This window comes from Lytechinus pictus, chromosome 14, assembly GCF_037042905.1.
Source record: "Lytechinus pictus isolate F3 Inbred chromosome 14, Lp3.0, whole genome shotgun sequence".
NCBI classification, from domain to species: Eukaryota; Metazoa; Echinodermata; class Echinoidea; order Temnopleuroida; family Toxopneustidae; genus Lytechinus; species Lytechinus pictus.
This window is the reverse complement of record NC_087258.1, coordinates 4,373,361-4,400,284: the sequence shown is the minus strand read 5'-3', so window position 1 is coordinate 4,400,284 and position 26,924 is coordinate 4,373,361. Positions and strand designations below refer to the sequence as shown.

Sequence of the window (26,924 nt, the reverse complement as noted above, 5' to 3'; positions counted from 1 at the left end):
GATGAATTGTTATGAGAATTGTCACAGTAGTTTTACATCACAAAACATAAAATATATATAGAATCGTCAAAAGTGTCGAGAGTAATTAATTTTCAGTAAAAGGTGTCAAAAGATTACATAAAAAAGTGTTTCCGCCCGGGCTCGAACCGGGGACCTTGAGTGTGTTAGACTCACGTGATAACCGCTACACTACGGAAACTCAGATGGCATATCTAAACTTTATTTAATAGAAGATACGAAAGAGTATTATGAAACAATTAAAAAAATCAGCTATATTTGTGATCTTGATCAAATCATAGATTTTGATATAATTTTCTTTTTTATTCCCCTTTCGAGAAGCAAATAGATTTTAAAAAGTAAAATGCACAACGCAATGTAGTTTTTGTCTTTTTTCTCATTTTTTTCCCAAAACAAGTCGAAAGATTTTTTTCTTCTTGATTTAGAAAAATGGTATCGGAGTTTTATAGATCCGGTGCGGAAAAATTGGAAAAATTCAGAATCGTCAAAGGTGTCGAGAGTAATTGATTTTCATTAAAAGTTGTCAAAAGATAACATAAAGCCCAAAGTGTTTCCGCCCGGATTCGGACCGGTGACCTTGAGTGTGTGAGACTCACGTAATAACCACTACACTACGGAAACTCATATAATGTCATATTGATTCACAGTCCTAAACTATTTTCAGTAGCAGTAATTGTTTGAAGGAATTAAATTGAACAACACAACACTTTTATTTTTATTTTTGTAGAAATTTGGCCATGACGACAAACCCTTTTATTTATACGGTAGATTATAAATAGTTAATTTAAGCTTGGACAAGTATGCTGATTTTGCATAAAAACAGTAAGAATGCAGAAGAATTGTCTCAGGTGTGGGATTAATTTTGCATCATAAAACAGATTAATGTAGACAAAATATGTTTCCGCCCGGGCTCGAACCGGGGACCTTGAGTGTGTAAAACTCACGTGATAACCACTACACTACGGAAACTCAGATAAGACATGTCAAGTGTGCTTAATATAATAGAACAACAAAGGAAGCCAAATACATTTATGATCTTAATAAATTTGGGTTTGATTTTTAATTATGCTTTTTTTTAAATATCCCTTTCAAGAAGCATCTGAATAAAGGGATTTAAATGCATAACTCAACTGGGTTTTTTTGTGTCTTCGTTTCTTATTTTTTCACAAAAAGAAGACGAAGGAAAAAAGTAGTAGGCCCTATTTATTTTGATTTAAAATAAATAGTAATAAAGTATATTGATCTGTTACAAAACTATTAGAATTTCATTGAATCAAATAACGTTAGAATCGTCAAAGCTGTCGAGAGTATTTAGTTTCATTTAAAAAAAAGGTGTCGAAAGATTATATAGACCTAAGTGTTTCCGCCCGGGCTCGAACCGGGGACCTTGAGTGTGTAAAACTCACGTGATAACCGCTACACTACGGAAACTGAGATAAGGAACCCAAATATATTTGTGATCTTAATGATTTGATTTTAACTATGCTTTTTTAATATCCCTTCCAAGAAGCATCTGAATAAGATAATTTAAATGCAAAATTTTTAATGTTTTTTTTAATATTATTTTTCAAAAAAAAGAAGACAAAAGAAAAAAAATTATATTCATTTTCTTCTAGAATAAATAGTATTAAAGTATATTGATCTGTTACAAAACTATTAGAAATTCATTGAATAAAATAACGTTAGAATCGTCAAAGCTGTCGAGAGTATTTAGTTTCATAAAAAAGGGTGTCAAAAGATTACATAAACCAAAGTGTTTCCGCCCGGGCTCGAACCGGGGACCTTGAGTGTGTGAGACTCACGTGATAACCACTACACTACGGAAACTCAGATGGTGTTATTTTTATTCACATTCGTAAAGTATTTTAAGAAGCAGTAAATAGTTGAAGGAATAGAATTAAACAATATAACATTCTTTATCTTCGTCTCGAAATTTGGCCACGGAAATCGTGAAAATTATGATAAAAACTTCTTTAATTTTTAGCTAGAATTATTGATTTTGCATTTAAATAGTGTGAAAGGGTTTTATGAATTATTATGAGAATTGCCGCAGTTGTGGGAGTAATTTGTCATCATCAAAACAGATAAGAATTTAGAAAAAAATATGTTTCCGCCCGGGCTCGAACCGGGGACCTTGAGTGTGTTAGACTCACGTGATAACCGCTACACTACGGAAACTGACCGCTAGGTACAGTTATATGTTCTTTTCTTATATAGTACTTTCAAGAATGAACTTATAGTCAGTTGATATTTAACGAAGACGGATTATTATTTAATACGTCATCAAAGTAAACACACTGTATTTATTTAGATTAATCCGAATGACCTTCGTATTATTAATCTTACACAGCTCTGTCATATTTAAAGCAATATTGAAATATTGGAAGCTGGTCTATCATTTGGCATCATCAATTATTTCACAAAAAAACAAACTAAAGATAAAAATCCATATACAAAACATTATGAAATGACAAGAGTTTTTTTTTTTTTTTCATACCATGCTCGAACCATGGACTTGTTTTCATGAGTGTTTGGCTCACGTGATAAACGCCACACTACGGTAACTCAGAAGTAGTTGTGATTATTTCTTAAAGGGATGGTCCGGGCTGAAATTATTTATATCTTAATAAATAGAGTAAAATTCACAGAGCAAAATGCTGAAAATTTCATCGAAATTGGATAACAAATAACGAAGTTATTGAATTTTGAATTTTATCAATACTTTGTGAAAACAGTTATATGCACATCGTCATGAACATTCATTAGGTGGGTTGATGATGTCACATCCCCACTTTCCTTTTTCTTATGTTATTACATGAAATCATAAATGTTTCATCTTTTCATGCATGTGTAATTGATGATCCATTATGATGAAATAAGTTGCGGCAATAAATAACTAATGCACTTAGTCAGTTGTCAATCCAATTGTTTTAGTTCTTGGTAGAAAAAATTTGAATAACCATAATTTCTTATAATAAAATACAAAAGAACAAGTGGGGATATGACATCATAAGCCCACCTAATGAATATTCATAAAGATATGCATAGAACTGTTTCACCGAAATAATGCAAATCATTAAAATTCAATAACTCTGTTATTTGTTATCCGATTTTGATCAAATTTTCAGCACCTTGCTTTGTGAATTTTACTCTATTTATTGAGATTTTTATTGAAATATATTTTTATTTATTAAAATATTTTCAGCCTGGACCATCCCTTTAACAATTGTAGTATATGAACAGGTTTATAAAGTCAGAATATCTATCAAAAAAAAAACATCACACGAAAAGAAACCAAGAAATAAAAAGGATTCACTGTTTGTTTCCGCCCGGGCTCGAACCGGGGACCTTGAGTGTGTAAAACTCACGTGATAACCGCTACACTACGGAAACCCAGTTGCTGTTAAGCATACACTCAACCTAGAAATACAACCAAATAACGAATAAGATATTTTTGCCCTTCATAAGTCTTGGATTTGGGTAAAATCAGATTTTTTTTAATGAAAATAACGGGGATGTGACGTTCATTACGTATAATCAGGAATCAAAGCGTGAAATAGGTGAAATTATCACAAATATATATAAGCCATTTATCCTTTATTAAGAAAAATCCACTGACATTTGCAACAATGAAAAAGTACAGCACCAAGAAATAAAAGTGTTTCCGCCCGGGCTCGAACCGGGGACCTTGAGTGTATTAGACTCACGTGATAACCGCTACACTACGGAAACTCAGGTGATGTTTGAGTTATGTATATACACTGCGATTATAACAGAAAACGGCCTTAGGCATCGAATAAAAAAGTTTATGAAAAAAAAAATCAAAATGAAATATAAACGAAAAAAGAAGCCTAATGTTACCATTGTCATATATCATTCCGTCTTGAGATTCTACCAAATGAGATTATCAACATGATCAAGGGAGAACTAAGTTGAAGTTGCAACAGAACGGATAAAGAAACTGAGAGGAAGTATGGGTAACCATGGTAACAGCTACATCATGGAAACTCTAAAGTAATCATAAGTATTTATGAACAATATTATGAATAGGTTTAATAAGTATGTATTTATAAAAAATATCAACAAATCGCAAGAAAAGAAACCAAACATTAAAATGATTTTTCACCTGGGTTCGAACCGGGAACCTTGAATGTCTGAAGCTAGCGTGGTAACCACTACACTACGGAAGCTATCTAGCAGACGTTCTTGGTTTTTTTTTTTTAGTTTTTTTTTTATATCAGTTGAATTTATTGATATGAATCATACCGAGACAGATTTTTATTTTATGATGATTGAAAAGATTAAAACTGATGATGATGAAAATATGACCGGGCCTTAAACAGCTGAATTTCTTAACATTTAATCTGCGAAAAAATGTTTATAATTATCATTCAAATTTTTTGCAAAACAAACAACAAGAGGATTGGAGAAAAAATATGTTTCCGCCCGGGCTCGAACCGGGGACCTTGAGTGATAACCGCTACACTACGGAAACTGACTGCTTGTTACCGTTGTTGTTTATTTTCTTATATAGTATTATCAACAATGAATTACCCATCATCAACAAGTCAGTAGATATCTAATGATGAGAAATTAAAGGATGAGGACAGGTGATTATGCAATACGCAATCCCAATCCTTAAAATCAATCCGATGACCTTTATGACATAGTCTTACTTAGCTTTATCCTGTTAAAAACAATAAACAAAAATTTCTCATAAATGGGGAATTTAAGCTTGTCTGCAATAATAATTTCACATCATAAATTGCATTTGTTGCCCAGCAACCACTTTAAGATTAAATTTGATATCCAAAGTTGAAATGATAAGAGGATTTTTTTTCCGTACAGGATCAAATATGTGACTTTGGGTATGTTGAAATGAAAGGGAAAAGAAAGAAACATTCACAATTAATAGGCCTTTACAGTATATGTGAAAAGTAACATGCACTTCCCCAAAATAAAGTGGTACTTCAGGCTGAAAATAATATGATTTAAAGAGGGCAAGAAAAATCAGAACAAACAGAAAACTGAAAATTTCATCGAAATCAGACAAAACATCTTTAAAAAATCAACAAAAATTAAATTAATAAGAAATTGTTTCGTAGAACACTATTACACATCAAAGAGTTCTCAAAGTCTGAGCTTTAGTCTACACAATAAAAGATCTAATCATTCAATGTTTACGAAATTAACTTTTTGTTTAAGTTAAGTTTATTACTTTTTTATTAGAAGATTATATAAACCAAAGGCCCGTATTCTGCAGTCGGGTTTAACTTAAACTCAGGTTTAAAGTTGTGGTTTAAGTATGGATAGCCAATTGTTACTTAAATCACTTACAGTAGAGATATCATTTTCAGCTTATTTGGCTATCAAATCATTCATTAATACTGTCTAGGAAGTATAAATAGATGAATCAGGAAAGAGCACAGTAAACATAAGAAACATACAACTTCAAAAAATGTTGACTCTTTGGCTTCCCATGATTTTAGCACAGAGTTAGACCATCGTCTAAGTTAAACCTGACTTCAGAATACGGGCCAGAGTGTTTTCGCCTGGGTTCGAACCGGGGACCTTGAGTGTGTGAGACTCACATGATAACCGCTACACTACAAAACCAGTTGAGCTAAAATGGTGTATATCGACTCGACTAAGGACTATAACCACATAACTGATATTTATCTTTACCTTTGCTGGATTTGTAATTGGTTATCATGTTAAAAAAAATAAATTTCCCTTTCAAGAAACAAGTTAATAAAAGATTTGAAATACAAAACACCACATGACTTCCCTTCTTCGTTTTTTTATAGATTTTGACATAAAAAGAAACAAAATTTCTCTATTTAAATCTCTCTTTGACAGTTTGATCGTAAAAAAATAATACAAAACTTTGATGATGTTATATGAAAATAGTAATAGTTCGGAAGAAAAAATAATGGAGAGAATTTTCGAAGTTATCGAGGGGAAGTTTCATAAAAAGCATAAATAAAAATATGATATAGATGTTGTAAGGTAGAAAAAGTGTTTCCGCCCGGGCTCGAACCGGGGACCTTGAGTGTGTTAGACTCACGTGATAACCGCTACACTACGGAAACTCAGGTGATGTTTGTATTATGTACAACTGCAATTATTACAGAAAACGGCCTTAAGCGTCGAATAAAAAAGAAATAAGAAAGCAAAAAATAAAAATAAAAAAACATTCAAATAAATATAAATTAAGTTATGTAAGAACTTTGAAGTTGGGAAAGTACACAGAAACGACTGAAAAGGAGTATTGATGAAAGGAGAAAGATTATAAAAACATTAACAATTATTAGAAATGCGAATGGTATCACTTCACCATCTGAATTTAAACAAAAATCATAATAGGGCCTTGTGGTAGTACAGATTTCGAATTCTGGAAAATACAAAGATGTTGACCAAGCGTAAAGGGATGGACAGTACGTCGGGTGCATGGAACGAACTACTTTCTCATTAATTCACCCAATGCCCACGAGACTTCGCACACAGACACTCGGGATATACTATATTTTTTTAAACGTGTTGGGTTCTATGTTGCTATATGCAAACAACGCATTATGTTATGGCAGTTAGTTGAGAAAAATGTTGGGGAGCGAACTACTTGCTCAGTTTTTGCCCGATTCTTGAGAGAATTCATTTTCATGCCAGGTTTCCAGGTTGGCCCATAAAGGCCCTCACACTACGTATAACTGATATAATATAGATGCTGATAATTGTGATTAGAAAATTAAAAAAACCCTACCAAATTATTTTTAATGATGTCATTTCCATTTAAATATATATTTTCTTTCCAATACTTATTTTTATGTTTTACTTTAGGCCTGAGCTGAGGAGAGCCTGGAGAAAGCAGCTTTGTCCATCGTCAATTCGTCCCAAGCGACGCTCGGCCGCCAAGAGCTCGGAACTTGACAATATTCGAAGCAGAAGCACAAGCCTGAGGGATACGTACAACCGATCAACCAGCGGAGGCACGACGTACAAACCAACCGGGACTTATCGCGAATATTCGTCATCTACCTCGTTTAATCGGACACTTTCGGGTTGATATCATCAAGATGACGAAGTATTGTGACGTCATAATTCCCCAGTTATCAGTCTATATCGCCTGTTTGGGATATTAGCCTTTTTGTGCAGAGCTGGGATGGATGTCGTGAATACAAATTTTTGTTTTTGACTCTGAAAAGTCCCGGTCCTGCTTCATGAGATGCTGAAACCATGGAAACGGATCGTCATGTAATTTTTCTGAAGCATGGACGCCATCAATGTGAATGGTTATATTCGCAAAGTACTCGAAGTTCTTGTCGATGCACAAAAAACTTGATTTCATGATTTCCTGGCGAAATTATATTTATGAATATTTTATCTAATGGTCTGGGGTAGAGATCGATGTCTTTGATCAGTATAATTAACTTAAGAAAAATGATACGAGTTTATATCATGGGTGTATTACAGTCGTGACTGCTCTTGACATTCATTCTGCTGAAAATTTGAACTGCTTTCATCGTGTGCATGTACAGACATCTATAACTCGTATAAAGTGTTGCAGTATTCCTATAATACGACGGCAGTGAAAGGACTGAGTGGATGAAACAATACATTTCCCAATCATAGAAACTATAATAAGCCAGTCAATAGATAGATATCAGGAATGTGGCGAGCTTCACTGATTTCCCCTCCCTGCTTTGTGAGTTTACGCCAGTGACATCTACACTGTGGAGGTATCCATAGTGTGAAATTATCTTCACACTGTTAAAACTAAGTATTTTAATAGTGTGGATCGCGTCCTCACATAAAGTACTATATGGACACACTGTGAACACACTGTGGAGGTAGTGTCCACAGTATAAAATTATCTACACACTGTTAAATTTGAGCATTTTAACTGTGTGGATCACATCTTTACCTAGTCCGCTATGTGAACACACTGATCCGCATTCTAAAGTCCGGTCCACGGTCTAACTCTGTGCTAAAATATAATTATGGAAAGCCATATATGTACAAACTTTGGTTGGGGTTGTACACTTTTACCATTTATTGTGTTATTTTGAAAACCTTTAATTGTGAAGAAAACTATTCTATTTTTCATTCACAAAATACTTACGAATGAAGTGAGCACCGGATGTGCTGTCGTATTGAATCTTTATATACTGTTTAATATTTATAGCACAAATGGCTGTCCAAAGATAAACCAGAACTTAAGACCAGAGTAAGAATTGAAACTGAATTGAGAATACGGGACATTGTCTTCTTTTCGTCAGGTTTAATTTGTACAGTGTGCACACCGTTTAATACTTATAGTTAATCAAGAAACACTACTGAAATGATTGTCTTGACTTGCCGATAATTAATTGTTAATTTCTATTTATCACGTTGATGTTTCCATGATGTTGTGTAAACTGTCTTTATTCGATGTAATTAATTTAACTCTGTTGTTTGAAATCCATTACTGGGTTAGTGGAAGCTGGAATCTGTATCTACAGAAAGTATGACTTTAAATAATAAAGTTATTGATTTGTTGCAAATAATTCTCCACTATAAGGTGTCAGTGTTATTCCTATAATTTATTTTTTTAAATATGCTTCATGGTTACCATGGTTACGGTAAACTGAATTAAGAATTTTAGATGAGGAAACCAACTCAATTGCACTCTTAAAATGTTGGGCAACATACTGTCTACACAACAACTGGTTAAAAATGATCCAACTCTGGGTAGTTTTCAACCAATACTGTGTAGTTTCCACCCAAAGTACACATTATTGGTTTAAAAATACCCAGAATTGGATAAAGTTTTAATCAATTGTTGTGTGGACAGTATGTTGCCCAACATTTTTAAGAGGTTTAAAACTGCTTGATTAACTTGCAGTGCACCGCCTTAATGTTGGAGGCCTACAGATCAGTGTAGGAGGTAGATTGTACATGCTCAGAACAGTGAAAAAATATATATCACTAATTAGATAATGATATTAATTTCATAAACACAACGTCGAAGGCCATGAAGCAAGGGGAGCAAGAGAGACTAGAGAAGGATCCGAAATGACGCCCTCTTACGTCTTCGCAAGATGAAAATCAAAATTACATCGACACGTCCAAACAAAAAAAATCAAATTAGAATAGGTGTTTGATATCGGTGTACACTGGCCGTCAACTTTAGTTGACATGAAAATAACAACAACAACAACAACAGGCATATCAACATAAAGAAGTTATCGATTGTTCCAGCAAGAGCGACTGTTTTAAATTTCTCGAAAACATCGATGCGTTTTATACCACAACCTAACCATCATTACAAATTCTTGCTTCTAAATTTGTATTAAATTAATAACCTGTCGATTGCAATAAGAACATTAAAGGCATGGGAAGCGTTTCATCAACATTTTGGTCCAACTAGTTGACAGATCTGACAACTTTCCTTGATTTTGTTTGACTGAGAAGCACAGTTCATAATGGTATATGTGGGATAAAACAGACTTTGTTGGATAAAACGTCTGACTTAGTTCTTTCATAAACCGCTCCCCAGGTTCACAAATATATTTATTTTTTCATATTTTAGTATATTAAAAACATGTCTTGATTCCATGTTGAATATGTTACAGTTTTTTTTTAATATATATTTGACATGTTGCATCATAAAGTGCGAATATTAATATCGAAGATGCTGAAAAAGCGGCAAGTCCATTTCTGCAACACAAAGAAATAATTGATTTATTCGATTTAATACAATCTTGTCCAAGATGTAGTGAAATCAAATTAATAATTAATTGATTGTTTACTAGCAAATCAATGCCAGTTCTCTGAAACATGAAATAAAATAAATAACAACGCACAGGTGCATCAAGAATTGACCATGTGGTTTTTCTTTCATTTTATTCTAGATTGCATACCAAGTATTTTGTGGCAGACTGAATCAACAGATATAAAAGAATCCACAACTGTTAATCATTTTTTTTGGAATTTTTTTAATTCAAAATCTCATTTATTACAGCCAAATTTCTCATCAGTAGGGAACATCACACCTTGATGTAACCAAAAGTATGAAAGATACCTCCTTCAAAAATAGCTTGAAGTTTTCGAATTGTTTATAATCATGATTAATGCATAAATATTATATTTGAATTTCTCTACCTCTCCCTCAAAAACATAATCAAAATCACTCCTCATTTCATTTTTCATACTAACACACATAAATAAACCCACCCCTCCCCCAAAAAAATCTCAGTCCCCCCCATGGATTTCGTCTGCGCTTTGCTGCTTGTCTTGAGGGGACATTACAAGACGACAAACAAGCGAAAACACTGTAAACATGACATTATCGACCTGCATTTTAAATATTTATGTCGCTTAACCAAATGATCAGCTTTATAACCTTGATGTCAATTCCAATGTTAATGAAAACCCGGTGAAAGAAACTTAGAAGAAAGAAAAGACCCCCATTCGAGCCAATGTGACAAGGCGAACATGAGCAGACGACAAAGGGATTGCTATCGATCGTTTGCCGCGCTATCGGAGATGAGCCGACCGCGGAGCGCTTCGTTGAGCAATTAGAATAGAATGCATTACAAAGAGATACAAGGAAACAGCGAAGAGAGAGGGGGAGAGGGAGATTTAGAAAGAGAAGAGGGGTCGAATTCAGTGGTGGTTTGTGAAAGCCAGACTGGGGAGCTGTTGACGGTGTTACCAAGAGTGATAGCGATATGATATCATAATCATAAAGCGTCAATAATTCTGACAGATTTGGTGTGAATGATGACAGTTCTTCAATACATCTTATCAGTGGATTTCTCATCAGATTGATCTAATCGTAGATTTGCTGGTCGATACCATTAACACTGATTATGTAGATATCTTCAGGAATCGTTTGGGGGCTAATAAACTCTGGAATATTTCTGTCATTTTTATGGATTGAATTTATGGATTATCTGTCAGTCACCTTTCCAGTGTGTTACAGGGACGCATGTCATCAAACTTAAATACAACTGTAAGTATATGTAAATATATTATATATGTATAAATATGAAATATGTATGTGTAAATAATGGCACTAAGTAATACCTTGGTCACATTTGCTCTACGGCGGCCGTACGGCGAGTCAAAAACAGCCGTTTTAACTTTTTTTTGTACCAACTACATATAGGTGGTTTTACTTACTTACTTACTTGGATGTTGAGACGTAAAGCAATATGCTTATGTGCCCCTCGTTGAGTTTCTTATCTTTGGTAAGGTCTGTACTTCAGAGGATGGTTGCATTAAAATAAATAAAAACGGCTGTTTTCGACTCGCCGTACGGCCGCCGTAGAGCGAATGTGACCAAGGTATTAACGACCGTGTAATCAGAGGTTATCTAATTTGTTATTAAATAACAAACGCTGAAATAATAATTTTTGCGTTGCATATTCTTCATGGTATTAGATTGAGTCCAACGCAATTTTTTATTTTTCTTCTCCTTTATTATTCTGATATGACGGCTGTTTTCCTGGTCCTTAGTTCGGATAATTTTCTCCCGTCTCCGAATATATTTTGTTTGTTAAAACCTTTTTTTATTATTTATAAGTTTTATTGGTTTCACAATCACAGACATAATAGTTATTTTCTGTCAATATGCATGCAAACAAATACGAACAACAAAACAATCCTAAAGCACATATTACCCAACAAACCAAAAACACATATACCCATCGATTGGAATATAAAACAAAACAAGAATTGTTTGGTATCAAAAGTACTTTTCCAGTGATGGATCCGTGGATGGCTAGCTGATTGTGTTTTAATCGTTATTGTAGACATTTGTCAATTCCAAATATGCGAGAAAGGCTTTCATTCGTACAATTCTATTTTTGGGGGTATAATTTCATTCTCTCTTCTGTGAAATATTTTGTTTGATCCATGCACATAATCTATCTCTTTAGATGCTTTCATTATAGTTTTATGTGTTTTCGGCATGTTTAGCTTCTGACAATAATGGAGAAGGATCTTTTCACGTTTCCTCTTTCAGATATATGAATTGAATTATTATTTCCCATAAAGTCTGATTACTCCTTTCCACCTGAACATCATTTTACTATACGGATATATCCATACATCATTAGCATTGGAATCGAACCCTTAATTGCTATTTCAGCATATGTTCAGTGTTGACATATATGGTTTTTTTCCTGAAACAATTGTTACTATTATTTCCCCACTAGTTTGTTTCATGACTTTGTACTGTTATTGCATAAATAAAAATAACAACGAATAGTACTGTATTTCTTGTTTAAATCATTTTTATGCTTGGGTTTGAGCGATTGACTTATCATGTTTATTGAGAAAGTACTTCCCATTTGCTTTACTGTGCATTGTAACGATTGTGCTTCTGTAAAAATTCGGGTGCCTTTTTTTAAAGAAATCCCTTCAAAAAGCAGAATGTCTTATCCGAAAGGTAAATAAATACCAGGATTCGTAACACTTCTTTATTCGTCTTAAGACATATAAGATAGACAGATCAATAAACAAGGAAGAAAAACTGAAAGAAGAAGAGAAAGAAGGAGAAAGAGGGGGCAAGGAGAGGGAAAACGACGGAGGACTAGAATCGAAGGTGAGGAGTGAAAATGCTCTGATTGCTCGCTTGTAACCATCTTCTCTTCAGCGATGGTTACAAGCAAGAAAAGAATAACTCAAATCACAATAGAGATACCTGATAAGTAGTTTGTAATCCCTTGGGGATTTGTTACGCCAAAGAATACATTCAACTGGTGTTGCGCAATAATAGACAACTAATTGTTATTTCGTGCCATGTCCCCCTTCAGCTTGTTTGAAAACAGGGATGTAAATGTTTGCGATTGCGATGACACCGCACCTGAAGCTAGAATATTATGTTAATCTGTATTTCAAATGAGAATACACGATGTTTTGAGAGGGTTTAACGAAGATCAATAAAGCACAAATTCCAATTATATCCGAGGGCCGAGAAACTAAAGTGCGAGTCGAATGGAAAATTATGTATTGTAAATCTTATTGAATATAGGAGTTAAGAACTTTTTAAAAAGCATTGATAAACAGCAAAACGGGATGACGTTGGCCGGTATGCAAAAAAAACAAATTTTCTTCGGGATCACGACTGTGAGAAAGGGGGGGGGGGGGGTAAGGGAAAAGGGTTAGAAACACAAATATAGACAAATGAGGGACCAGACATGGCATATGGTGCAATATTGACCTTTTGAATATGAAAAGCTAATGTTGTGATAGATTTTGACATTATTAAGTACATGAAAATTTATTTCACCCTTTCCTATTTTTTTAAAATTTCATCTGCTCAATTTTATTTTTGGTCGGGGAACGGGGGGGGGGGGTGGGTTGCATGGCCCCAAAGCCCCAAATTTATACGCCAGTGGGAGGGGAGGAGGGTGGAGGAAAATTTGAAAGGGAACTGATATCTTGTTGCGGCCACAGATTGGTAAAAACAACGGTATATGCATAACTATCCATAAATAAATTATTACAAATAATGGTCTTGGTTATTTGTCTTAATTACGATTCATTTGATAAATTGCTTTTTTTTTTGTTTCGTTCTGGTTTTCAAGACATGACGATACCGGTAAACAAATTTAATCCCTAGATACCCTTGCTATTAATTTGATAGCCCTAAGAAAAGCTCTGTCTCTGACGTATTTACAGAGTTGTGTCTCGCGAAAATAATTTTTTAATTGATGACTATTGTTATTCGCAAACAAAAACCCCTTTACATAAGCACAAAAACAATAATGAGAAAGGTTTCCACATTGATTACTTTAAATCGCTTTCGATTCACGGTGTTACGGTATTTTAAACATTCTCCCTTCGTCATGCTTCCCGGCCTGTTACTCTTGGGAAATAGTTACAATAGGCAAGTAATTATACATTTACGTATTTGTGACGACAATCTATTGTTCTAATTTCTTCGAATGTCAATTACTGACTTATCCCTAGGCTCTTTGCAAAGATAAATAATCGGCCCAATGCGTTTAGTAATTGTTGCATTATTTGCACGCAGAGAAAGTTATTACACATGAAGTGTCACATTGAATACTGTATGTGCACTACTAATGTACAGTTTTACAAAGCGGTCGGCGTCATGAAAAGAATCCTCATGCACTTTGCAAATGAAAGAAAACATTTCACAGCCACTTGTAAAATTGATATTTAGTTTGGTGACATCTTGTTTTTGTTGTTCCGCCAGTGGGTGAAAGTTTAAGATTACAGACAGTCAGACAAGTGTTTTGGATGCAGTCACATTTACCCCCTTTAGGCGAATTTTACTCCAGACCGATCAAAGCTAATGTACGTTATTTGAAATAGCACTTCATCGGTCGTTTTGGAGTCAGCTTTGGTGGTGTGACTAAACATCTATACGGGGTTAGTCAAACCAAGGTTATGCATCGTCTTCACAATAAATCTTCTTAGAAGTGATAGGGCGTGGTCAACGTGAGTGACGTCATATCATGTGATTCTCATTGTGTTCGAGAACATACTATATATTTCGTTTATTTCATTTTTTGGTTTTATTTGTGAGTGGAGCTTATTCGTCTTGACAAGAAGAAGAAACACTCTTATAAACTAATTGTGAAAACTACTTTTCTCCTGCTATACATGACTGTACATCTCAACATCCTGCCATCGTCGTTGAAGTGAGTAACGAATATCACTATTTCAGAATTTTATTTAGTTCTAATATTCAGTTAAAAACATGAAGCCATTTATAATAATTTAGGCATATTGTTAAACAAACGGTGAGTATTTCTTTTTGCTTCCCCCTTTAATAAAGAGTATCACCGGTATTGTTCTGACCACCTGAAAAGTGTATTGACCAAGTTGACATGATTGATGCTACTTTTGGTTGCTACACTCTCAAAACTAAAATCTTATCGCAATTTAAAAATCATTATTACGAATGACTAAATTTTCAAATGTTCTAACATTTTTGATGTTAGTGGAATGATGAAACAACTTTAATCATGCCAAGTCTAACAATTATTGTGTTGGATAGCAAGTTTACAAATGTTGTATAAAAATGGGGTCATTCTTAATCGACAATTTAAATTTGTGATCGAGCATTGACATTTTTAGAGTGGATAGTAGTAGATTGGCTCTTTAAACATTAATTAAGGTTGTTGATTCAATGAAATATTTCATAAAGAATAATAAATACTCGAGCGAGAAATTTAGGTCGCCTGTCGCCGTCATTAAGATGAAATATTTGCTTTCACACAATATTTGATAATCAATATGTATACGATAGGCTGCATTTAGACACTTAATTAAACTTACGAAGAATTACGTAACCAATTTCCATTTCACCACTTTCATTCATAATACACGGTGTAGGGATGAATGTTAAGTTAAGCATGCACTCTGTGATGAAATAAGAAATTATATGAATGATATTACATCCTTACTTATTGTGATACACTAATGAAAACGTTGTCTGAAAGGAATCGGCAAAAGGCCTCAATTTTCTGAACAAAACAGATTCTCCATGTTGCATGGGTTGGCCTAAAAAGGGACATGTATTGAGTAAAGTATCACTGAATGCCAATGACGTACATATGGGGGGGGGGAGGGGCTTGGGGTGCTTGCCCTTCCAAATTTTTCATGACCCCCAAAAAAGGGGGAAAGGAAAGAAAATGAAAGAGTGAATGGTGATGCTATTATTATCTGAGTATTTTACAAAATTGGATTTTTTAAATAAAAAAGTCGAAAATTTTGCCCGATACGCCATATCCAACCCCCTCAAAATTTTTGGATCATTTCGCCACTGCTTAATGCTGTGTTAGCTTCGCGTAATGCTGTGTGAAATTTTACCCATTATCCATGTTTTACTTCATATTTTATCGGAAAAAATCTGCTTGTTCATTTTTAATCCGTAGATATTTCTCAACCCATTTAAGAGTTTGAAGCGGTTATGAGGAAAACTTCTCAGATGAGACTGAAAGTTAGGCAAAACGGGACAAAAATAATTACGATTCAAGATCGATTTGAGATCAACGATATGGTAGACATGATAACGGAGCAGCCAATGGTGACGAACTCAAGAAAAATAGAAACAGTGACAATTTCCTAGAAAATAATTATGAAAAGACGAACACAGGGAAACAGACAATCGGAATAAACGAAAGACAAACATTTCGACACACTCTCACTCCCTTTCACCTCATGCATATAGCAACCAATTCATTTAAGAACAGACAAGAACCCTTAACATTCCTCCTTTAGTTTAAGCCGAACAAACACAAGAAATGACTGTCAATATTTGCCCTAAATTGTTTGTTATGGGTACATACGGGCCACACAACACATCTCAGGATAATTGCATGATGTGGGGGCAAAATGCAATGTTATACACACAATAAATGTCAAAAGGCAAATTAATATTGGATATGGCTTGTGCATTTTGAATATTGTGGGGGAGGGGGGGTTCAGCGTGGTTATTGAGTGATTGCGTAGATAATACAAAAGTTTACAAAATAGGATTACCATGGTACTTCTACCCAAAAAAACTGGTTGGGAACCTACTGTGAGAAAACACCAATAGTAATGAAATTCGCATAGGTAATATGGATCATATATTATTATCACCAAGAAAGTGGGAATTATTATCATCACCAAAAAAAAATGAAAGTATCTTTCATTGTTTATGAGTATCTCTTTGGTCCCTCTATTCCTCTATTCAGGGGGGAGGGCGACATTCTCGATCCCACAGACTTCATATACTAAATTCCAAATCAGAGGGGGGGGGGGTACGCACCATTCCCGGGATCGCTGGCTTCGGCATAGCGCATGGGTATTATTTAGGATAGATAAACATCATCACCTTGTCATTTTTTTTCTGTCACTCTAAAAACCAGAATAAATTCAATCCAGACATTCCTATATTCACAAGTATCCTCTACAATGTCCATGATGTCTTTCACCTTTTTGCGATATGCTGATCGTAAAGCATGAGAGCGGTCGTGGCCGGCGGGTGCCGAATGACCCGATGACCTGATCGTGGACCGACTCTCCTGAAATTGGCGTCTGCCCGAACGACTGCGCGTCCTGTTTCCATGGTAACTGTAGAATCACATGTTTTCCCCTGACAAAATTCCCGTTATTGCCAATTCTATAGTTGTTTCAGTATTTTTCTTTCGAAATCTTTTACTGTACATATTTTCAGGTGAAACGTTTCTCAGAAAGGAGGATTTGGCGGTCAATGATAAAAAAACATAGACCAAACAAATAAACAGTACCATGAAAGATAATTTCGTGAAATCATTTTGTAACAGGATGTGGCGTAATGAGCCAGGGGGTATGAAGATTTGCGATTTGGCGAAGCAAGAGAGAAACCTTGTATTACATTATTTGAAAAAAGAGAAATATTTTAGACACAGAGTTTGACATATCCAGAAAATAATCAGCAGCCTTCATAATTGTATTTTAATTCTGCTCTTACCCCGATCTCTCGTGGATTTTTGGGGGTTCATTTTTTTAGGGAGAGTGGGAAACTGCTCCAAGCCCCTCTCCCATGTCGCCAGTGGTAACAGGATATAACAAACAAATACACAAACACAGAGACACACAAAAATACGAATTTAAAAGGGAGATGAAGAGAGACATTTAGAGTAAGAGAGGGAGAGAGAGAGAGAGAGAGAGAGAGAGGGTGGGGGGGGGGGCTTAGCCTCACTTGAGTGACATAACTAAAAAAAATGATGTTCCTTGACTCTTGACCGCATTTATGATGTTGATATACATTCCAGCACGCCCTCCTCCCTGAAGTACCCCTGGGTGTGTCACTCGGTCACCGGAGATCGCCGAGTCGAGACCTTCGTTACTTTTCGTCTCACCTTTCCTCTCAAGAATTTGGTGCCGAAACTGACATCGTTATTTCAAAAGACACAAGTTGATTCTGTCTAAAGTTCGTTAAGAGAGCAGGCCATCTTTGATTTGCTTAATCAACTGGCCCAATTAAAAAGCAATTAAGCACCCACTCGAGCTTCTCCAATAGATAACACGATGCCACTCGAGCAATCGAAGAGAAATAATATTGAAGCCATCGACACGGACCTATACTCGAGTGTTATCGATTAGAGGAAGATATTATCGGCCGAAATCTTGAGGACTTTTGAAAACGATTTCTTTTCGAAGAAATTAATATTTGTTGATCTGATTTAAACCACCTTTGGAAAATCGTAGATAATTTCTTCCATTTTGCAGTCAGACGAAGTTCTAATGGCTCACGACATGGTGGTGGTTCGGAGATATTGTGGTAAGAATGTGTTTTTGGAGCTATTTTATACCTTAAAGAAGAATATATATAATCTTGGTAATAAATACTTGTAAGAAAGGAGAAATATGGAAAAAATATAGTGAATGTTTGACAGAAATAGGAAGTGCATTAAGAAAGTGATAGCCGTTTGAAAAATGAGATTATTGAGACCGTATATATATCTCAATTCAAATGTGATGAATTGTGACAAGAAGAAAAGGTTGTTCGATATTCCTGCAAAGAATTTATGGTTTTCTCGTTCAACCAGAATTTCCATCTGTTTGATTTCTAAATTAATGTCGTAACTTGTCTTCACAACAACACCGTTCTGAATATAAGTTTTGAAGAACATCAAATTTTAGTCATTTTGGATTATTCAATATTACTTCGAAGTATAATTGTTCATGCCAGACTGTCGTCAATTTGGAATACCGTGATCAAACACACACTAGCTGTACACAGGGTGTATCATTGTCATGATGATATACATGTTGCCATATGAATTATGATTATAGGCCAATGATGAAATGAACTTTTTTTATGTTAGATTGAGTTTTTACAACCCTATTTATGCGAGGGTGCATATTTTATCACATATTCAAAGGGCAACAGTCCTATACATTTGAATTCCAAATATTTATCCTTTATCTTTTATTATTGCCGCTTATTAATGTATATCAGCTTGGTTTTGCGGGGGGGGGGGTTAAGTTGCCCGTCCAGAGAATGGGGCTGTTCTGCTCCCTACGAATGATTCTAAATGTCCAATCATTTCGGGGGTAATGATGATTTATATAGAAATAAATTTCCGATAAAATTCCAGGCAACGCTTCAGCATATCAGACACCAACAGCCACGTTAAAAAAGGCCTATCTAAACTCTATTTCAAAGTGTCAATTTTTCTTACTATTTTCCCTGATGACCAGTTGGTATTATCTCGTATTCTGTAATTGATCTTAGATGGCGTTTCGGAATAACTATCAATACGTTCCAGAATGCATTTCTTCATAGAAATTATTATCTTTATAAAGCTAGATATCATTATGTTTATTTAGCACTATTTCTATATCTACTGACGATGTCAATGACTTCAAATCAATTAATTATTATCACCAATCGCCTTTTATTGATTTTTGTCTAAAATCACGGGATGGGGTCGCCCCTTTATATTGAGATGACTGATGTTGATACCCCAAACGATGAAAGATATTAATCTTGATATATCGATGAAGTACAACCTTTTAAGATGTGAGATCCCCCTCCCACTACCCCTCTCTCTCTTATCACGAAATCACTAATATCTCATTTTAACTACAAATCTATCGGATAATCGTGTGTAATATTGACAAATCCATTAATTTCATTCAACACATAATCGATATTTATTCATTCGAGCGAGCATATCGTTCACTGCCATGGCTGATGAGATAATTATGATGTGTAGATTTTATGTACAATAGACTATCATACCACCATGCATGTCCATGTATCTTCTTATCTTAAACGAATTTATCCAAAATTAATGTCTTGATCCGCGGTATTGATTCGGCAATCACATCGTTCATATATTTTTCAATTTTCTGTCCATCACTGTAATTTTGCTGTTTTACACGTTGTTTGCATTATAGTGCGCTACGTCTGCTGCGACCTTCAACTCGTAGAGAAAAACGTCACTCGTATCAATTATAATATACCAACTCAAACCAACCGATTAATTGTCATTATCAATATAATCAATGAAATCTCGGGGAATCTGCCTACGGGAAGCTATTTAGATTGTGTGTGTGTTTGTGTTCCCCAAGGTCAATACCGCATTTTTAATACTTCATTCTCTATATCCCTTTTAAATCGTTCTCATTTATCACCCATTTCATGCATAAAGCCTATTCAGAACGTTTAACAGCCCTGTCATAATTTCTGAAAGATTCCAAATCTTTGAAACCATCCATTGGTCTTGTACAACGAACCATGTCCCATTACCTGACTGGGACCCTCAGAATACGACACCCCCAGCTGACTATGTTGTCATGGCAACGATAACCATCAAAACTATTTTCGGGTCAACGTTTTATCCTCAGCCAAGTTTGGTGTGCCGTTAAAGTTGCCGTAAAAGGCAGTGTATATGTTGCGAGGATCTAAATGGTTTCCATCTGTATTTTGATTTAGGAGGAAATTATGATAGTTTATGATATATTATTTTGGATGCCAGCCGTTTCAAAAGAGGGGAAATGACATAGAAATTCATGGTCTGTGCATTCCGTCGGGTAGCCTTTTCCAACCCGCCCTAGCTCCATGGAGGTCTGTCTACCAATGATATATACTAACATGAGTCCACGACTACGATGAACCTGTATAATAACATTCTTCATTGTGACTTCGTGTTTTTTTTTGCAAGGAATTCCATGTTTGGAGGTTTAGTCAGTTGTCTTGAAATTGGTGATTTCTTTTAATGTTGACTGGGAACTCGTCGGCTCATTCTTTCCTCAGCCAGAGCCTGATTCGATCATCTGTTCAATAAAGTGAAGAAACTGTCCGAGTCAAGAGTCAAGACCCTCTTTTGTTTTGCCATCCATGCAATCATCTGCGATGTTCATGTTTTTCGGTAAATCAACAAGTTGTATTTACTCATATTATTTTGCTGTAACAAACTACATGTAGGCCTACAATCGTAAATTAGTAGTTTTCAATTAAACATCTTATCTTGGACTTTTCGGGGTAATTTTTTGCCCTTGCCGAAAGCCGGGAAGAACTTAGTGCAAAGTTGAGAGAGTTTATCAAACACACCCTCAACATAAACCCGTGTGTGTGTGTGTGGGGGGGGGGGTATGATAAATGCCTACTGTTTTACATTTTGTCAACCTTTTCAAGTTATCTCTTGTTACGAATTGATGATTGATCGAATTGCACAAGCTCATTATAATCATCTAACTGCGGACATCAATGAACCGTAATTGTTAAGTGTAGACGACTGTTTTGAAAGAAATATGTGAACTCATTCAAATTTACCGAATTACTGAGTGATTTATATATTTTGTTTTTATAATTTGAAATTGATTATGGATTTATGGTACCAATTTAATCATAAAACATGCTCATCAGACCTGTCCCATGTATATATGATAATATAGGGCCTATATGGTATGCATGTATCTATACACACAATTAACATACATGATGTTAGAGTTCGGAGGTATTTTGTCTTTTGTCCACATTTCTTTCAATTGAATGCAGATGCAATGATTGAATGTGTTTCATAGACCATATAATCCTATTTTAGAGAGATATATATCCTTCAAATGACCAACTTCTGGTGGGTGTTTCATAAAGCTGTTCGTAAGATACGAATGACTTTACGCACGACTTGTATCCGTTCTTGTGCTTTGTGATATCCCTATGTAATTGAGTTATGACCTAAGAACTCGTTCCAATCGTTTGTAAAGTCGTTCGTAACTTCACGCACAGCTTTATGAAACACCCACCTGGAGTGTTTCATGAAGCATCTTGTCATTGATATTCACTGACATATTTGCTCTCAGCCAATCAGATGCAAGTATATCAGTAGCTTATAACAGCTGTTTAATTGAAAAATACTATTTTGTTTCCTGAAATGCACACTTGATCATCGTGTCATGAATATTTTCGTGTCCAGTTCAGTTGTCTTTTTTCGCGGACATTGGTATACGTAGACAGGTACTGCTGTCATGGCAATTTTTTTCTTTTTATTATTGTTATAGTTATCATCATGATTATCTTTATTGTTATTATTGTTATCATCACCATTATTATTATTATTATTATCATCGTCATCATCATTATTATTATTATTATCATCATCATCATCATTATAATTATTTTGTTATGATAATTGTTGTTTCGATAATAAGTGTTATCACTTTCTACATTGTTGATACCTATTCAATAACACAGGTGAGGCGAAAAAAATGTGCAAAATGCTGCCACCAAAGGGTTGAATATACCATGAATATGTCTACTTCATTTTATCACCTGGTGCGAATATAGGGGTCGTTGCCTAGCAACAGCTTTCAGACTGATTAAAATATTAAGATCCACCAGAATCCGATACCAGAATAGTGATCCCAAAAAGATTGAAAATCAAAGTTTTTTATTTGGATATATATATAGAAAAAACTCAGCAGTGAAGCGACAGAAGTATTGACGAAAGTTAAGAAAATATAAAATGGTTGTATTTGATACTTTTGGAAAGTGACTTACGACTGGTCTACCATCCGATTTTGAAACAAATCGCATTTTGTTCATTTTCTGGAAATGTGGATGAAAAGAGTCTTTTATTTGAGGTTCAAATTAACAGAAAGAAGACCAACGTAACACTTTGGGTGATTGCAGGCCTTTATATTGGAGTAAAGGTCAAATTAGTTTCAAATCCTAGCAAATCGTGCGATTGCAATGACGTCATTACGAATGATATTTAATTCGCCCTTTTTCTAAATAATAAAGGATGATAGCATAGTCACAGATTTGATCAGCATCGTCCGAGGATTTAAACCTTTACACAGTCAGATATTCCATGTCTCAATATTAGCATCAAATTTTATTCCGAAATCGGGTCGTAGATCAGTCGTAAGGTGTTCGGTGGCCAGCATCTTGTGTTTTCTGTTTTTCAGGGGCTTCGCAAGAAACTTACAAAATGATTTCATTTCATTTACTAATTAAGTAGGTCTCCAATTAAATCAAAATTATTGCATTTAGATATAATTGACGTCATATTTATATTCGACTTCCCCTACTCTGTCACCGCCCTCGTGTACATGGCTAGTCTGCAAGCACAGACTCATATTTCCATATTTGACACTTAACCCAATTAAATTATCATACCATATCTAGAGTGAATGCTAGACGCTAAACTCTATGGCCCGTATTCTGAAGTCAGGTTTAATTTAAACTCTGGTTTAAAGTTGTGGTTTAACTATATGGATAGCAGATAATGGCATAAATCTCTAACAGGATAATTTCAATGTATCAACTAATTTTTCTCTCAAGACATTCTTAACTGTTTCGGAAGGATAAAAAGATAGCTTTCTTCACCCTTCACAAGGAAAGAGCAGAGTAAACACAAGAAACATACAATGTAAGGAAAATGTTGACAGCTTTGGCTTTCCACAATTTAAGCACAGAGTGAGACCGTGGTCTAATTGAAACCTGACTTCAAAATACGGGCCTATGTCTGTATCAAAGAGACAGTCAAAGTCAAAAGTGCGGAATCTAGTCTCACTACTTCAGACTCTGCTTTATGCACTATGCGAATTGCGGAAACTAAAGGGTCTGTGTCTACAGACTAGTACATTTCCATTCTGTGCATTCCATTGACATTATCAAAATTGTAATCAGTTCTTTTTGTTATCCTTTGCAGAATCTTCTTCCTTGATTTCGAGTGTGGCCGTTGGGACCACCTAGCCACCCCGCCACCATGACTACGACGACGGCACCACAGACATCAATTGACGTCATGGTTAAACCGCCGATGATAACTCGGAAATCCAGACAATACCAGACAGCCGTAGAAAGATGGAGCTCCCTTCGCCAGAACAGCACTCGCTCCTTTGATCGCCTCAATCTCAGAAATAAGTACGAGGAGGATCGGCTTGTACAGAAGCACAGGGATATCAGTGAGCTGAGCGACGCGCAACTCAAAGAACTGTTCCGTATCAAGAACGAGATGCGCGTAGCTCTCGTCGACATTGCGCGTAGCAAACGTCAGTACAGTAGCAAAGAATCCGAATTCGAGAGCCGCCTACGTTGTGGGAACCAATCCCCGATCTTCAAGATGGAGTACAGAAGGCTAAGAAAGAAACAGGTGGAGTTGGGGAAACTCTGCGAACAGCTGCAGGGCCCGAATTCGAAACTCCTCGCGTCGAATCTCACCACTGAGCTGAAGGCCGTGGACGCGAAAGCAACAAAGGAAGCCTTGCGTGGAGAGGCCAAGTATAAAAGCAAATGGCTAGCCCCACTTAAGGCTATGGCCAAGGCACAGCAAGACTCCGCTGATGGTGGCACTGTAGCAGGGACAACCCAAGAAAAACCAGCTGGAAATGACTTTGCGAATCTGGTCAAAATGGTACATAAACAATTCAAGAAGGCTTCCATCTCGGCGATCAAAGAGTCTGCCCAAGCGTCAGATATAAAAAGCGAAAACACACAAGAATTGAACACATCAATTAAATCCATACTACCTGATTCCAATCCAGGACAACCAAAGACGGCCACGGAATCACCAAAACTTCTTAAAATTTCTGTGCCGCAAAACGAAAGCAAAGATGAAAAGTCACGTCCCGACAGCCGTCCTCCACCAAAAGGCTTGATCCCCATATCATCCGCTATCTCCCTTCTGGCAAGCTCCCCCACACAGAGCACCGAAGAACCAATCGCGGCAAAACGGAAAAGGCGATTACGAAAGGACACCGACAGGACATTACCCACTGTACCGGAAGTGAGCGAACGCGCGACACCGAAAACGGCGGTACCGAAAACACCCGAACCTCCAGTGAAACCAAAACCTAGAAAGAACAAAAAGCAGAAAGCGCGCTCAGTTGTTATGAAAGGAATGCACAAAGGAACGGATGCACACGTCTCAAGAACAGAGTCAGCTAATCGTAGGGACCGAATGATGAAGAAGCGATTGTCCGACCTAGCAACGAGGACTAAAGAAGACATTGCCAACAGAAGAAGTATCAGTCCTCACGAGGAGGCTCTGAACAGTATCCATCAGGTGGAAGTTGTGGCGCGTCTTCAGCTTGCTAGATCCAAGGTCGGGATCACACTTCCTGAGATGCGAACGGAGAAGGGTAGACACAAAACCCGTACATCAAGAGATCAAACATCCATCAGTCTTCCACCTGTCAACGTAGAGGGCAGGCTATTGAGGGAACTGAAAGAACAGAGAAGAAAGCACAAAAGTCAATCAACGGGGCTCCCAAAATTACCTTGACAGATTACTTACTTTATGGGATCATTATATAATGACAGGCTGCTCCAAATCACGCTTCCATGATTATGATGAGATTTCTTTCCGGTTACACTTGCTACAATTGGAATCACTGGCGTAAATCCAAGCGCTGAACCTCTATTCATCTGGGGGGGGGGGGGTGATCTATTGTTTCATCCCCCACTTGAATAGTATGACGTCACGGATTTACGACATTGTTTGGGATATAATCATGACATTTAAGCTTAAGCCCTTACCTCCAATCTAATCCTAATCCAAGTAATTTTTCTTAATTTTTAACCAAATCCTCTTAATTAAGAATATAACAGTGATGGCTAGTTCAAATGTCGGGTCACTAGTTCATTTGGACCCCCTATTACCCCCGAGGGTATTTTATAAATCTTTTACGATTTTATGGACCATCTATTACATGAAATTATCCATGTATGTTTTTATATCCAATGTTATGCCATGTTGAATGTTTAGAACTTTACAGATTTGCAAAATATACTTTGCGATATTTGAACTCCCTTTCTTATTGGTGATGTTCGTTATTCAGAAAGTACGAAAACTGACACGGTTCGTTTATCGGAAACACCCTGATTGAAATTATAACAAGATGTCCCAACATACGGTGAAATCGAAGACAGAAAAAAGGGTTCGATAATCCGAAAACGAAAGACAATTCATTTGTATGAAAATAGCCAATGAACTAATTGTACGAACAGACTATCGCACCTCCAAAAGAACGGACTTTTTTTCGTTTTCGGTTAACCTACTTCCGAGGTGCCGTGGCCGAGTGGTCTAAGGCGTCCGACTAAACCATGGAAGTCTGGGGTTCGATTTCCGGCATGGCCATTCAGCAAGGCATTTTAACTACATTACCGTCTTTTATCTTGCATCAAATAAATGATAACAAAAATGCTTGTTGATACCAACATGTTCACGTGTTTAAAAACAAAACAACCTTTAGAATATTGGATCTTATGAATTAATCTTTGGAATTAAAGAGTTATTTCTTTAATTTTTTTTTGCCATATATTTATATTGCAGACCCCTTTTATGACAATCTTTATTACCCTTCACATACGAAACATGAAATTTATACTCATAAAAACATATTATTTATGTTATGCATATTAATGAAAACCTATATGCCCTATTTATGAAAATGAGTTTCAATCTGCATTATTATTAATATTGCGTAATCTCATTTTGTTACAATTTGCAAAATGATGAATATCGTGCAAAAATAATAAATGAATATATCGATATGAACATATTTTTGTTTTTCAACATCGTATATGTTAATATGGTTGATGATTGTGGTAATAACAGTATCTAATGTTGATGACAACGACTATGATGATATCTATGATGAAGACGGCAATGACAATGACAGTCAAGGTGCCGGTTTTCATGATAATGGTCATTTTGTTGACAATTCTCAGATGATATGGATGGAGACGATGATCATGATGTGGTGGTGGTGGTGATGATGATGATGATAATCAATACAATGATGATAATAATTCCATAGTAATGATTTTGGTGAAGAGTTTTTTAAAGATCACATGGCTTCATTGATTAAAATAGTTCATTAAAAATAGACAAAAATGTTTGTTTATCAAAATGTAAATAATAAGCCATTCTACGTTCATACTCATAACTTGGGTC

The 26,924-nt window shown here is 35.7% G+C and overlaps 1 protein-coding gene and 10 non-coding genes across 14 annotated transcripts; 1 reads left to right on the top strand and 10 right to left on the bottom strand.

Annotated features, from left to right (window-relative positions):
• Positions 1–126: 126 nt before the first annotated feature.
• Positions 127–199, bottom strand: TRNAV-AAC (transfer RNA valine (anticodon AAC)). Its single transcript has one exon. It is a non-coding gene; the product is annotated as a tRNA-Val (tRNA).
• Positions 200–566: 367 nt separating this feature from the next.
• On the bottom strand, positions 567–639 carry TRNAV-CAC (transfer RNA valine (anticodon CAC)). Its single transcript has one exon. It is a non-coding gene; the product is annotated as a tRNA-Val (tRNA).
• Positions 640–914: 275 nt separating this feature from the next.
• TRNAV-UAC (transfer RNA valine (anticodon UAC)) lies at positions 915–987 on the bottom strand. Its single transcript has one exon. It is a non-coding gene; the product is annotated as a tRNA-Val (tRNA).
• A 389-nt stretch (positions 988–1,376) lies between these two features.
• On the bottom strand, positions 1,377–1,449 carry TRNAV-UAC (transfer RNA valine (anticodon UAC)). The gene has a single exon. It is a non-coding gene; the product is annotated as a tRNA-Val (tRNA).
• A 323-nt stretch (positions 1,450–1,772) lies between these two features.
• On the bottom strand, positions 1,773–1,845 carry TRNAV-CAC (transfer RNA valine (anticodon CAC)). Its single transcript has one exon. It is a non-coding gene; the product is annotated as a tRNA-Val (tRNA).
• Positions 1,846–2,123: 278 nt separating this feature from the next.
• Positions 2,124–2,196, bottom strand: TRNAV-AAC (transfer RNA valine (anticodon AAC)). Its single transcript has one exon. It is a non-coding gene; the product is annotated as a tRNA-Val (tRNA).
• A 1,142-nt stretch (positions 2,197–3,338) lies between these two features.
• TRNAV-UAC (transfer RNA valine (anticodon UAC)) lies at positions 3,339–3,411 on the bottom strand. Its single transcript has one exon. It is a non-coding gene; the product is annotated as a tRNA-Val (tRNA).
• A 266-nt stretch (positions 3,412–3,677) lies between these two features.
• TRNAI-AAU (transfer RNA valine (anticodon AAC)) lies at positions 3,678–3,750 on the bottom strand. The gene has a single exon. It is a non-coding gene; the product is annotated as a tRNA-Ile (tRNA).
• A 1,811-nt stretch (positions 3,751–5,561) lies between these two features.
• Positions 5,562–5,634, bottom strand: TRNAV-CAC (transfer RNA valine (anticodon CAC)). Its single transcript has one exon. It is a non-coding gene; the product is annotated as a tRNA-Val (tRNA).
• Positions 5,635–6,037: 403 nt separating this feature from the next.
• On the bottom strand, positions 6,038–6,110 carry TRNAV-AAC (transfer RNA valine (anticodon AAC)). The gene has a single exon. It is a non-coding gene; the product is annotated as a tRNA-Val (tRNA).
• A 4,491-nt stretch (positions 6,111–10,601) lies between these two features.
• On the top strand, positions 10,602–26,529 carry LOC129276753 (uncharacterized). Of its 4 annotated transcripts, none has more exons than XM_064109384.1 (2): positions 10,602–11,011; positions 23,676–26,529. In XM_064109384.1, exon 2 carries the CDS (start codon positions 23,733–23,735, stop codon positions 25,248–25,250), a length of 1,518 nt encoding a protein of 505 aa, XP_063965454.1. In that variant the 5' UTR covers positions 10,602–11,011; positions 23,676–23,732; the 3' UTR covers positions 25,251–26,529. The 4 variants fall into 4 exon arrangements, with proteins under 4 accessions (XP_063965454.1, XP_063965453.1, XP_063965455.1 ...); XM_064109383.1 differs by lacking the exon at positions 10,602–11,011 and adding an exon at positions 14,034–14,675; XM_064109385.1 differs by lacking the exon at positions 10,602–11,011 and adding an exon at positions 17,643–18,289.
• The last annotated feature ends 395 nt before the right edge of the window (positions 26,530–26,924 follow it).

Coding starts and splice junctions, on each gene's coding strand:
- LOC129276753 (XM_064109384.1), top strand. CDS start 23,733: ATGACTACGACGACGGCACCACAGACATCAATTGACGTCATGGTTAAA.